The sequence below is a fragment of the Eurosta solidaginis genome, chromosome 5 (genome assembly GCF_040869045.1).
Source record: "Eurosta solidaginis isolate ZX-2024a chromosome 5, ASM4086904v1, whole genome shotgun sequence".
Classification (NCBI taxonomy): Eukaryota; Metazoa; Arthropoda; class Insecta; order Diptera; family Tephritidae; genus Eurosta; species Eurosta solidaginis.
In genome coordinates this window covers 210,478,424-210,492,365 of record NC_090323.1, presented here as the reverse complement: position 1 = coordinate 210,492,365, position 13,942 = coordinate 210,478,424, and the positions used below count along the sequence as shown (strand labels likewise).

The 13,942-nt window shown below is 35.9% G+C and overlaps 1 protein-coding gene across 2 annotated transcripts; it reads right to left on the bottom strand.

Annotated features, from left to right (window-relative positions):
* Window positions 1-610: 610 nt before the first annotated feature.
* Window positions 611-11,641, bottom strand: mkg-p (monkey king protein). Of its 2 annotated transcripts, none has more exons than XM_067787935.1 (4): window positions 11,534-11,641; window positions 2,706-3,159; window positions 1,921-2,648; window positions 611-1,850 (listed from the first exon to the last, which is right to left on the bottom strand). In XM_067787935.1, exons 2-4 carry the CDS (start codon window positions 3,157-3,159, stop codon window positions 1,017-1,019), a joined length of 2,016 nt encoding a protein of 671 aa, XP_067644036.1. In that variant the 5' UTR covers window positions 11,534-11,641; the 3' UTR covers window positions 611-1,016. The 2 variants fall into 2 exon arrangements, with proteins under 2 accessions (XP_067644036.1, XP_067644037.1); XM_067787936.1 differs by lacking the exon at window positions 11,534-11,641 and adding an exon at window positions 10,416-10,423.
* Between the last annotated feature and the right edge of the window lie 2,301 nt (window positions 11,642-13,942).

Here is a 13,942-nt window from a genome sequence, read left to right as displayed (position 1 = left end):
CCAAGTGCTGCCGGCAAGAGATTTGAGGATTTTATTACGGCTGTGGACTTTAGGAACAATTGCTGTTGCATGCTCGCTAAAATGTAGATCCTGCTCGAACGGCCTGTTTTTTCGGTGTAAGACAGTCAGTAGCGTAATTTCATCGACGTGGATGACCAATTTGGTCGACATTTGCCATGCCCATGTTGGATGGAAGGTCGCCGATGATATGGTCGGTGAAAATGTAGGGTTGCGCGAAGCGAAAAAGGATAAAAATTTGTAAGTGGAATGCAGCCAATGAAATGAGGCTGAAATGACAGCCCATAGTCGAGTAATAAAACCCGTGTTACCCAGCTACATAAAACCGACTGTCATGAGAAGTGAAAGAGCATGAAAAGAGATCGGCACACACTATATTTTGTTTAAAAATCAACATTTTATCAAACAACAAAAGTTGTTAGTATGTCGCTATTTCAAGTTAGGTAGTTTTCCTACAAAGCAGAGAAGAACGCAATCTGAACAAAAGTCACTAGACTAAATCAAAATTACACCAGTGTGAATAGCAACGAAACTCACATGATGGAAAGCTCAATGGACAGCATACCTCTTTGGAACTTAATAAGTCATGCAGTTTGCACAATAAATTTAAAATTTATTTTCTTTAATCCAGTACAATTTTAAACATACATTTGTCCATACATTATATAAATTAAGTTTGTAAAATAACTAATTCACAAATCGTACTGCTAATTGCAGTGAAAGTTGAATCTATAACTTATTTAAACTTTCCACTTTGGCCGTATAAAAAAAATATGTAGATAAATTTTATGTTAAACAGCCAAAGTGGTAGGGGTGAGCATAGTTTGATTTTCCAAACTGAAAAAACTGGGTCTTAAAGTGATGTATAACGTTTACATAAAATTATTTTTTTCGCTTTATTGATAATATATCTATATATATGGATATAGGTAAATAAATACGTAAACTGTACTTTTATGCTAATGTCCAAAAACTGATAAATTGAGTATTTAGAGCAACTAAATTTTTTTGTTCGCACTCATATCTAGCCACTCTTTTAAATTAAAATTTTGTATGCTACATTTAAACATATTGAAAAATTTATGCAAAGGATCTTTCTTAGATAAAGTAGTGCCTTTTTTGTTGCGTGGTGCTATAGTTAATTCGATTGCCGAGCAATCATTCAATATATTCAATGTGATAACGCCATTCAATTGTACAGAAAATGCTGCTTTTTGACGACGTTCTTTCAAAAAATTTTTGGTTTGCTCCAGTTGTACTTGCATAAAAGTTTTATTATTACAACGTTGATGTAAACGTCCTGTCCATTGATCCACAGAGCCACTAACCTGCCAGGTGATTGCGCGATCAGTATTGTCTAAACGCTGTTGTTTATCACTGTGAGTGGGTGTGGCTGATTGCAAATCTAGGCAATAAATATCGGTGATTATTTCGGGTATGATTTCAAGATAATGTTCAACCCATAATTGATTAATTTTTTTCTGTGAGCCTTTGTTACTATCAACAGAGTTTGCGATTGCACGCTGTTCCGCACGCGATGGGGTTAAACGTAAACTTAATTCATTTGGAGGATTATTCCCACCAACAGTGCCATTATTACTGCTTGTGTTGGACTGTTCAGCGGCGACTCTCGCTTCCTGTGCAATACGTTCCACAATTCCGTAGAGTAGAGCTTCATAACGTTGAGCATCCGTTGATATATTTGGATCCTTGTAAATACTACAAGCTTGTTGTAAACAATTACGAAAATATTCTAAATTAGGTGGTGCAATCGCTTTGCCAATATTGTGGTTGAGGGCAAATGGATCCTGTAGGTGAAAGCATCGTCCAATCTGTAAAATGAGAAAAATAATTGGTTTATTTCTTTATTGAAGATTAAATAAACGAATACGAATTTCTCACCTGAAAGGGTTCTACTGGCTTTTTAAACATTTTGCTTATGAGTTGCAATTGATTACGATAAGCTGAATATTTATAGGTATCATTTTTAAATTTCTCTATTGGTATCACTTTACCTATACAAGGTGCAATTAAAAAATTTTCAAACTCAAAATTGCAATAAAATTCAAAAAATCCCTGAATTAGGTTTGAGGTGGTCTGGTTACGTGGCAATGCTGGTACATTGTTTGGAAACTTATAAGCGTAATTTACACCCACTACATATTGAGGAGCAATATTTTCTTGTAATTTAGCAATTGAGGGCAACAGTGGAGCGCGGTTTGGTAGAGATTGCTGTAAATAAAATATTACCAAAGTAATAAGGCAATAGCTATTCATATTCCCACGACCGATCAACTGCAATTGTTTTGCCCATACTTTAAGGAAGACCATTAATTCATGCAATCTTTTATCCAGCTTCAAGAGATCACGCAGAAAATTTGTATTGTGTACACTACTTGGACATGATAAATTTATGTCCATACTAAATCCTGTAGAGCTGTGTTTACATTTGATTATGGGTACACGAGCCTGCCGTATGGCGATGACATCAGTAAAAGATTTACTACGATGTAAAATATCATTTATACGATTAAAGATGCCACGTTGTGAGGGGCTTATATACTGCCAATAGGTTGATTGTCCTATTTGATTTACCTCAGGGTGATCTATGTACAAATCGATGTCGCTATCTGAAAATGTTTTGGGTTTAACTTATTTTGGAAAATATTCATACGCATTTCATTTACCGCGCAATGCTAACCCTGTAACAAATGAGCCAAATGGATAAATATTTATTGATTTTAGTGCATGCAGATCCTTCCTCAGCGAACTATTGATACGCTCATAAACCATACAGAGATTTTCATCATTCATTCGATGAAATGTGAATATACTTGCAAGTTCTTGTCCTGGTTCACATTTATGCAATGCATTACTTAAGCTAGTGTGTAGTGTTTGTTGATCATCTGTTTTGAGATTGTTGATGATAGCGTTAACTTTGTGGCGTAAAGATTTTTGTGGTCTATTTGCTGCCTTTTCATTATTATGCATTAAAAGTTCGTGCCTTAAGCAATCTTTTAAATGATCGAACTGCTGTGAGCATATGGTACATTTAAGGCTGTCACGTTTTACCTGCACTTGGTTAGGTTTTGGGTTAAGATTTTTTGTTGTCACTGGCAATGACGTCGCTGGACGAGCCATCTGTAAAATGAATAAAGGAAACACTTCGTTTAGGATCGGTTTCTGATGCTAAATGAATTTTATCTAAAAAAAACAACAATCAATCGAATACGTTCCTCTTTTGCGATTGAATGAGATATATGTCGCCTTCACCACCAACCTGTAACCATCTCATAGCAAAGGTTAGCCAAATTCTACTTTTTAGCTATAGATGGTTGCTGTCTAACTTAGTGGACGCTTTCTTATTCCTCAGCATCCAAGGAGGTATGGGCATGTTCGCAAGATAGAAAGAATCGTTCGCAGTTCGTCGTAGTAGCAGCATCGTTCTTGTTAAAATGTCGGAATAATAATACTTACATTATCGTTTAAATGTAGTACAAAGTGTTTTGTAAAGATATAATGTTTCGTGTAGCTTAAAAATAATGGTTTTAGTTCAATTAGAGTAATTTTGTTGTCTATTTAAATGGACTTTCATTAAAAAACAAGTAAGGAAGGTTAAGTTCGGGTGTAACCGAACATTACATACTCAGTTGAGAGCTATGGTGACACCATAAGGGAAAATAACAATGTAGGAAAATGAACCGAGGGAAACCCTGGAATGTGTATCAAATGAAAGGCGCTAAAGACTATTTTATGAGGGAGTGGGCCATAGTTCTATAGGTGGATGCCATTTAGGGATATAGCCATAAAGGTGGATCAGGGTTGACTCTAGAATGCGTTTGTACGATATGGGTTTCAAATGAAAGGTGTTAATGAGTATTTTAAAAGGGAGTAATCCTTAGTTCCATAGGTGGACGCCATTTCGAGATATCGCCACAAAGGTGGACCAGGGGTGACCCTACAATTTGTTTGTACAATATGGGTATCAAAAAAAAGGTGTTAATGAGTATTTTAAAAGGGAGTAATCCTTAGTTCCATAGGTGGACGCCGTTTCGAGATATCGCCATAAGGTGGACCAGGGGTGACCCTAGAATTTGTTTGTACAATATGGGCATCAAACGAAAGGTGTTAATGAGTATTTTAAAAGGGAGTGGGCCTTAGTTCTATAGGTGGACGCCGTTTCGAAATATCGCCCTAAAGGTGGACCAGGGGTGACTCTAGAATATGTTTGTACGATATGGGTATCAAATTAAAGGTATTAATAAGGGTTTTAAAAGGGAGTGGTGGTTGTTGTATAGGTGGTCGCCTTTTCGAGATATTGCCATAAAGGTGGACCAGGGGTAACCCTAGAATTTGTTTGTACAATATGGGTATCAAAAGAAAGGTGTTTATGAGTATTTTAAAAGGGATTAATCCTTAGTTCCATATGTGGACGCCGTTTCGAGATATCGCCATAAAGGTGGAGCAGGGGTGACCCTAGAATTTGTTTGTACAATATGGGTATCAAAAGAAAGGTGTTAATGAGTATTTTAAAAGGGAGTGGGCCTTCGTTCTATAGGTGTTCGCCTTTTCGAGATATCGCCATAAAGGTGGACCAGGGGTGACTTTAGAATATGTTTTTACGATATGGGTATCAAATGAAAGGTGTTAATGAGTATTTTAAAAGGGCGTGGGGCTTAGTTCTATAGGTGGACGCCTTTTCGAGATATCGCCATAAAGGTGGACCAGGGGTGACTCTAGAATGAGTTTGTACGATATGGGTATCAAATTAAAGGTATTAATGAGAGTTTTAAAAGGGTATGGTGTGAAGGCGTTTTCCAGATATCGACCAAAATGTGGACCAGGGTGACCCAGAACATCATCTGTTGGATACAGCTAATTTATTTATATATGTAATACCTGCCAAGATTTTAAGGGTTTTTTATTTCGCCCTGTAGAACTTTTTCATTTTCTTCTACTTAATATGGTAGGTGTCACAACCATTTTATAAAGTTTTTTCTAAAGTTATATTTCGCGTCAATAAAACAATCCAATTACCTTACCATGTTTCATGCTTTTTTTCGTATTTGGTATAGAATTATGGCATTTTTTCATTTTTCGTAATTTTCGATATCGAAAAAGTGGTCGTGGTCATAGTCGGATTTCGTTCATTTTTCATACCAAGATAAAGTGAGTTCAAGTAAGCACGTGAACTAAGTTCATTAAAGATATGTCGATTTTTGCCCAAGTTATCGTGTTAACGGCCATGCGGAAGGACAGACGGACGCCTGTGTATAAAAACTGGGCGTTGCATCAACCGATTTCGCCCATTTTCACAGAAAACAGTTAATGTCATAAAATCTATGCCCCTACCAAATTTCAAAAGGATTGGTTAATTTTTGTTCGACTTATGGCGTTAAAAGTATCCTAGGCAAATTAAATGAAAAAGGGCGGAGCCACGCCCATTTTGAAATTTTCTTTTATTTTTGTATTTTGTTGCACCATATCATTACTGGAGTTGAATGTTGACATAATTTACTTATATACTGTAAAGATATTAAATTTTTTGTTAAAATTTTACTTTAAAAAATTTTTTTTTTTAAAAGTGGGCGTGGTCCTTCTCCGATTTTGCTAATTTTTATTGGGCGTACATATAGTAATAGAAGTAACGTTCCTGCCAAATTTCATCAAGATATCTTCAACGACTGCCAAATTACAGCTTGCAAAACTTTTAAATTACCTTCTTTTAAAAGTGGGCGGTGCCACGCCCATTGTCCAAAAATTTTACTAATTTTCTATTCTGCGTCATAAGTTCAACTCATCTACCAAGTTTCGTCGCTTTAGCTGTCTTTTGTAATGAATTATCGCACTTTTTCGGTTTTTCGAAATTTTCGATATCGAAAAAGTGGGCGTGGTTATAGTCCGATATCGTTCATTTTAAATAGCGATCTGAGATGTGTACTCAGGAACCTGCATACCAAATTTCATCAAGATACCTCAAAATTTACTCAAGTTATCGTGTAACGGACGGACGGACGGACATGGCTCAATCAAATTTTTTTTCGATCCTGATTATTTTGATATATGGAAGTCTATATCTATCTCGATTCCTTTATATATGTACAACCAACCGTTATCCAATCAAACTTAATATACTCTGTGAGCTCTGCTCAACTGAGTATAAAAACAAATAAAGATTAATAATGTGCAACATTAAAATTGAATACGTATGATATTACGGAGCTTTAAAACAGGCAAATACTTGAAATAATTACGTTAGATAACATTATTACAATGTTAAAAATATAAATTTGAAACAACTGCGAAAATTTAAACTTACATAAATCTATCATTTATACATTTTTTGATAATATTATACATAATGTCACAGAAGTCTAACGGAAAATATATGTAACTAGATAGAAATTTACCTCATACTTAAATGTAGTCATGTACATATAATCATATTTTACATAAAATTGCTACAATATAAAATCTAGTACGACGAAAACTTTCTTGCTAAAATAAATCAACCTAAAAACTAAATATTGACAAAAAAGATTGGATTGAGAGGATATACATATGTGCATATGCATTACAACTATAAATTTACATATTTATAACAATTTTGATCATAATTCTTTAATAATACATAACGCCACTGAGCAAAAACGGAACAAATATGTACAGGTATGTACATATAACACCTAATACGGTAAAAATTTGCATACAGCATTAAAAAACAAAATATTTTAATATATGTATGAGGATTTTGAAGCTTAGTAAAAATATAAAAAAAATTTTAATACAAAAAAAATTCATACAAAACCTAATATGTACTACGAAAATTTTCTTACTAAAATAAAACTACGTAAAAACTTAAGGTTTGCAAAAGGATTGGACTACTTGAGAGGATATACATGTGCATTGCAACAATAAATTTACATAATAATAATATTAATTGTTTTTGTTTTTATCGGCCTATTGATACATCATTCAAGGTTTGAATCGAGCTCAAGGCCAGAACAATAATTTTTTTCTAATGATAATTATTGTTATTTTTTAATTTTTTTAAATTTGAAAAATTGTATTTTTGTTTTTGTTTTTTGTTGACCACCGCTGTATAGCTAAATGGTTAGCGCAGCATGCCTAAAGCGTACTGATGATGAAGGCTTAGCACCCTTCGAAATGGATCTATCTGCGCAGCTATGGCAGGTTGGCTGAAAAATTTTCTACTTACTATTCCAAAAACAAAAATACAATTTTTCAAATTTAGAAAAATTAAAAAATAACAATAATTATCATTAGAAAAAAATTATTGTTCTGGCCTTGAGCTCGATTCAAACCTTGAATGATAATAATATAATTTAAAAAAAAAATATTAACAAATTTTAGTTAAAAAATTAGTATAAAATCTAATATGATGAAAATTTTCTTACCAAAATAAAATATCCTAAAAACTAAAGGCTGGCAAAAAGGATTGGGCTACTTGAGAGGATATACATGTACATTACAACAATAAATTTACATTGGACAAACACCAACCAATATTTAAATCAAGGATTCGTACACATGCATAATTTAGATGGATTAACTAAAAGAGACATTAATTATATTCGTATAATCTAAAGCATCTAAACTCAAATCTATTTTACAATTGAAACATATAAATAACAAATTAATTTTGGAAAAGAGCATCTAGAGATAATAATGATCGCCTGTCACCAACTGGTAATGTGACAGCAAAGATCACTTGTCAACCAATGGAATCGAAAGACTCGAATCTCAAAACTAACAAGGAAGGGAGGAAGAAATAGTCAGCTGTCATTTAAAGCTACTATACACATGCATATAAAAATTCATGAACAGAGCAAACCCCAGCGGGTTAGGGGGTCAAAATATACCGGCGGTAGGTATGCCTGTCGTAAGAGGCGACTAAAATACCAGATTCAAGGGGCTGTGTAGCGCAACCCTTCACGTTGCCAGCGCAATATATAGCTTCTCCAAACCCAATTGTCAACCTCACCTAACCGTGGCGAATCCTGTTTCACTAACAGACGAGGCTCCATGAGGAGCTTGGGGGTTGGGAGGGAGAGATGGCCTGAAGGTTTAATGTGGCCACATAAATCGTTCCCGAGATGGTCGGGCTAGCACCTTAATGGTGATGTGGTACCGGAGCGTACCGGATCTGTATCCGGCAAAAGATGATCACATCGATAACACTCACCAAAGCCTTCGGGAAGCTACCTTATCGCTACAACAACAACAACAGAGCAAACATAGAAATAGAGACACTAAAAATCATGCTAAAAATATAATTCACGATTGGAATTACAAATCTTCAAAATCACATGGCAAAAAACCATATATTGAAACTTATTTATACGGAAAAAATCTTTGTGCTATGGGTTTTTACTTTGCGACATGTGCTAGCTGCTTAGGCACGTCTAAATGTTGCAAGTATATTGCCCTTATATGTTTGTTAACCATGCGATTTAAGAGGCAATTTAAAAGTCCTCTTGTCATTAATTGGAATTGGAAGATCCATTTCCCAAAACTGAAAAAAGGTAGGTAGAAATTTACATATTTATACAAAAAGGATGAGATGTGTGACGAAAGGCTTGGTTTTGATGGGATTTGAAGCAGTAGTGGACTATTCCACTCACGTTCTTGTTAAAGCCTAAATGTCTTTGTGATGACCTAGAATATTCAATATGCTCATATTAAATAGTTCCAGAGATCATCGGGCTGGTGCCTTAAAAGGAGCTCGCTACCAGAAAGTACCGGATCTATATCCAAAAAGTAAAGGTGTCTAAGTTCAGGTGTAACCGAACATTTATATACTCAGCGTGAACTTTAATTGTACATTTCATTTTAGATAAATTACCTTTCTACATAACACCTGGCACCGCCTGCTTAAAAAAAAATTTCTCCCCATCTCTTACAATAAAACTTGATAAGTGAAATATCATTGATTCAAAAATATTTTTTGCTAATTTATAGCTTATTATTCTAGTCTACGACCCTTTTAAACTTGTTTTATATCTAAGCTGCCGTGGTCTTTAACCGATCCCGTCCATTATTACTAGAAGTATTTTCTGATATAAGGAAAATATGTGTACACAATTTCATTACGATCCGTTAATTTTTCTTCGAGTTATGGCTCCCCAAACATAGAAAATTGCTTGGTCATAAAAACGGGGGTGCCACACCCATTTTCAAAAATTTCAGTTTTTCCAATTTAATGTTATAATTCAATTTAGAAAGTAAAATTCTATGGATACAAAGCTCCTTTTCCCTAAGATGTAGCTTGTTATTTTCGTCTACGACCGTTTTAAATATCTTTTATATAAAAGTGGACGTGGTCTTTGGCCGTTCTCGTCCATTTTTTCTAGAAATATTTCCTGCTATAGGGAAAATTTGTGTCCCCAATTTTATTACGATCCGTTAATTTTTCTTCGAGTTATGGCTCCCGAAAGATAGAAAATTGCTTAGTTATAAAAGGGGCGGTGCCACGCCCATTTTTTTAAATTTGAAGTTTTTCCTATTTCTTGTTATAAATCCACTTGGGAAATGAAATACCATTGATATAAGGATCTTTTTTGCAAAGATATAACTTATTTTATTGGTCTATGACCTTTTTAAAAATCTTTTATATAAAAGTGGGCGTGGTCTTTAACCGATTTTGTTAATTTTTCTTCAAATCATTCCTTATAGTAAGGGCAACCTCTCCGCCGAATTTTGTTACGATAGGTATAACGATTTTTGATTTATGATTAATAATATTTATAAAATTGATTTTATCACAAGTGGGCGGTGCCGCGCCCATTTTTAAAAAATTTTCCAAATTTTTATCAAGAGTTTCAATATCAGTCTACACGTCAAATTTAAAGATTCTAGGTGTATTATTTACTAAATAATCAGGTTTTTTGCATTTTCCAAAAAGTTATATATATAAAAAGTGGGCGTGGTTATCATCCGCTTTCGCTCATTTTCAATACCAATCTTTTCTGGGTCCAGATGAGCTCGTGTACCAAATTTGGTTAAGATATATCAATATTTACTCAAGTTATCGCGTTAACGGACAGACGGACGGACATGGGTCAATCAAATTTTTTTCGATACAGACGATTTTGATATATGGAAGTCTATATCTACATATCTCGATTCCTTTATACCTGTACAACCAAAATTACAGGTACAGTGGGTATAAAAAAGGACCATCAATAACGATAACACTCCCCAAATCCTTCAGTGTCTTTATCGCTGCATCAGCAATTAGCCATATTAATAAATGCGAAGTTCATGCCACCTGGCTCGATGCGTAGATCTTCACCATCAGCTGTGAGTGGGGCTAATAGGGAATAACCTCTATTTCAAACCATCTCTTTTAGCGCAATATCAGTTGGTAAACTTACTCTGTCAATATTATAAATTTTTTGTTTGTTTTTCCTAAATTTTAACACTTTTATTGGATTTTCGCATTAAATTAAAAAAATTGTTTGTATTATGCTTTTATATCAAATAAAACAAATGTGACGAACGCGTTGAACGTCAACACAACTCCCGGGGGTTTTATAGGCTGCTTGCTGTGACCTTCTGGATATATATGCGGACGTTTCAATATCCCCATATATGGTGGTAATTCTATACGACAGCATTCCACTCTTAATACACGTCCAAAGATATCAAAAGGGGTATCAAAAGGCGCAATTTAGATCTAAGGTCGCGAATCCGAAAACGGAGGTCAAAAATTTAAGCGCGGCCGAAGGCCGCCAATGCAGAAAGGTGGGTAAGTTGAGAGGTCGACTGCTAATACGCTACCAAAAATATCGCGAGTGGTGTGAAAAGACGCGTATTAATCTCGACAACAATAATCCGAAGGCGGAAAATAAAAATTGTATATCTGTCCGGAGATATTTGCAGTTGAAGTTGGCGATTTGGTTGTAGTAATGTTCTTGTACACACAAAAAAATTACGAACATAAGTGTTTTGTGCGGCTGTAGTTTTGGTCTGCAAACCTGTGTTGGACCCACCCAGGGTGACTTTTTATAAGCGCGGCCGAAGGCCGCCAATACAACTAAGCTTTTACCGAAAGGTATTCTACCCAAAAACCTATGGATCCCACCGCAAGTTTCGGAGCACTATGGGGTAATTTTTCGGGTTTTCGTTAATATCTTATGTTAGATAAAAAATGTTTAGTCTTCCTCTTTCGGATTCGCGGTCCTGGCCCAAAATCGCGGTTTCTGATACCCCTCTCGATATTAAAGGGGCTTGCTTACGTAAAGAATTACCGATCGCTGTTCTAGATTTTATCTCATGCTACAATCAGCAATTAGCCATATTAATAAATGCGAAGTTCATGCCATTTGGCTCGATGCGTAGATCTTCAGCATCAGCTTCTAGTCGGGCTAATAGAGAATAACCCATATTTTAAACCTTCTCGTTTAGCGTATTATCAATTGGTAAACTTTCTCTGTCAATATTATTTATTTTTTGTTTGTTCTAACTAAATTTAGACAATTGGTAAACTTACTCTGTCAATATTATTAATTTTTTGTTTGTTTTTACTAAATTTTAACACTTTTATTTGATTTTCGCATTAGAGCAAAAAATTTGTTTGTATTATGCCTTTGTATCAAATAAAACAAATGTGACAGCCGCGTCAACAGTGATGCCAGTGTAATAAATTTCGGAACGCTTATAAGACGTCCACATATAGAAATCGTTGCAGCACCTTCACTATGTTAGCTTGAATTCGATATATATATGGCGGAGAGTTAGCCACGATGCACACGAGGCTACGCGTCATTGACGCGTATTGGGCAAGGTGCACACGAGGATACGCGTCATAGACGCGTACAAGATATTTCATATAGCTACAATTTCTCTACGCCTCAAGATCTGAACACGAAGCTACTTTCGATGGTCGCTACAAAAAGCAAACAATTATTGAAAAAAATAAAAAATTAAATTTCTTCAGCTATATCCGTCCCCGAAATCAAAGGAAAATAGGTATTAAACGTTGTTTGCATCCCCGTGCCTTTGTAAATTATGAACGGCAATTTTAAACCACCGCGGACTAGAGAAAAGGGTGATTTCTAGTTTCCAACACTTTTTAGCCTTTTAAACGCTTCAACAATGTCTAACCATGCTGTTGTAGTGTTTAATACTCTTTTTCGCTTTGGTAATATACCTTTCACGCACTTTTATTAACTAAAGTAACATTTTTTAACAAATTACACAAATTTGCATACAAAAAAATGTAAACAAACATCTTGTTCTTCTCTTTTTTCGAAAAACAGGATGAACAAGATGTTTGTTTACATTTTTTTGTATGCAAATTTGTGTAATTAGTTAGAAAATGTTATTTTAGTTAATAAAAGTGCGTAAAAGCTATATTACCAAAGGGAAAAAGAGTATTCAACACCATAAAAGCTTGGCTAGACATTGTTGAAGCGATTAAAAGGCTAAAAAGTGTTGGAAACTAGAAATCACTTTTTCTCTAGTCCGCGGTGGTGTAAAGTTGCCTTTCATAATTTACAATGGCAGGGGATGCAAAGATTACGGAGGGAACACTCATCTGCTCTCCTAAATGGAGGAAGCGATTCCCCGAGCAGAGATGACGAAACCGATCCCGCAATCGATGATGATGGAATATATGTCCACCCGCCCGATTATGACGAAGTTGGAATAGCAATAACAAGATTGAAAAACAACAAGGCCGTGGGCGCTGATTTATTTCCTGCGGCGCTATTCAAGTACGGCGGTGAGAAGTTGGTAAGGCGCATGCAGAAGCTTCTTCCCAAAATATGGGAGGACGAGTGCATGCCCGACGATTGGAATCTAAGTGTTCTTTGCCCAGTCCACAAGAAGGGGTATACTGAAAAATGCACCAACTATCGTGGAATCAGCCTTCTTAATATCGCATATAAGGTCCTTTCAATGAACCGGCTGATTGGACCTTATCAGTCTGGCTTCAGACCTGGTAAATCTACCATCGACCAGATTTTCACAATGCGCCAAATCTTGGAAAAAAAACTCGTGAAAAGAGAATCGACACACATCACCTCTTCGTTGATTTTAAAGCCGCCTTCGACAGCACGAAAAGGAGCTGCCTATATGCCGCTATGTCTGAATTTGGTTTCCCCGCAAAACTTATACGGCTGTGCAAAATGACGTTGAGTAACACCATCAGCTCAGTCAGCATTGGGAAGGACCTCTCCGAGCCGTTCGAAACTGAACGAGGTTTCAGACAGGGGGTCACCCTATCATGCGATTTCTTTAATTTGATGCTGGAGAAAAATATACTAGCTGTAGAATTTAACCGCACTGGAACGATATTCTATAAAACGTGCAATTACTGGCATATGCTGATGAAATTGATATCATCGGCCTAAACACCCGCGCTGTTAGTTCTGCTTACTCCAAACTGAAAAAAGAAGCGGTAAAGATGGGTTTGATGGTGAATGAGGACAAAACGAAGTACCTGCTGTCATCGAGCAAATAACCAGCGCATATGCGCCTTGGCAACCACGCTAATGTTGGCAGCCATTATTTCTAAATAGTAAAAGACTTCGTTTATTTGGGAACCAGAATCAACACTAGCAACAACATCAGTACTAAAATCTAGCGAAGAATCAATCTTGCCAATAAATGCTACTTTGGACTAGGTAGGCAATTGAAATCGGCGAACGAAAACAATACTCTACTCACTTATCGTACCCGTCCTGCTATATGGGGCAGAAGCATGGACCATGACAACTGCAGATGAAGCGGCTTTGGGAGTGTTCGAGAGAAAAGTTCTTCGAAAGATCTATGGACCTCTACGCGTTGGCGAGGCCGAGTACCGAAGAAGATTTAATGATGAGCTGTATGAGCTATACGCAGACACCCACATAGTCCAGCGAATTAAAACGCAGCGGCTGCGCTGCCTAGGCAATGT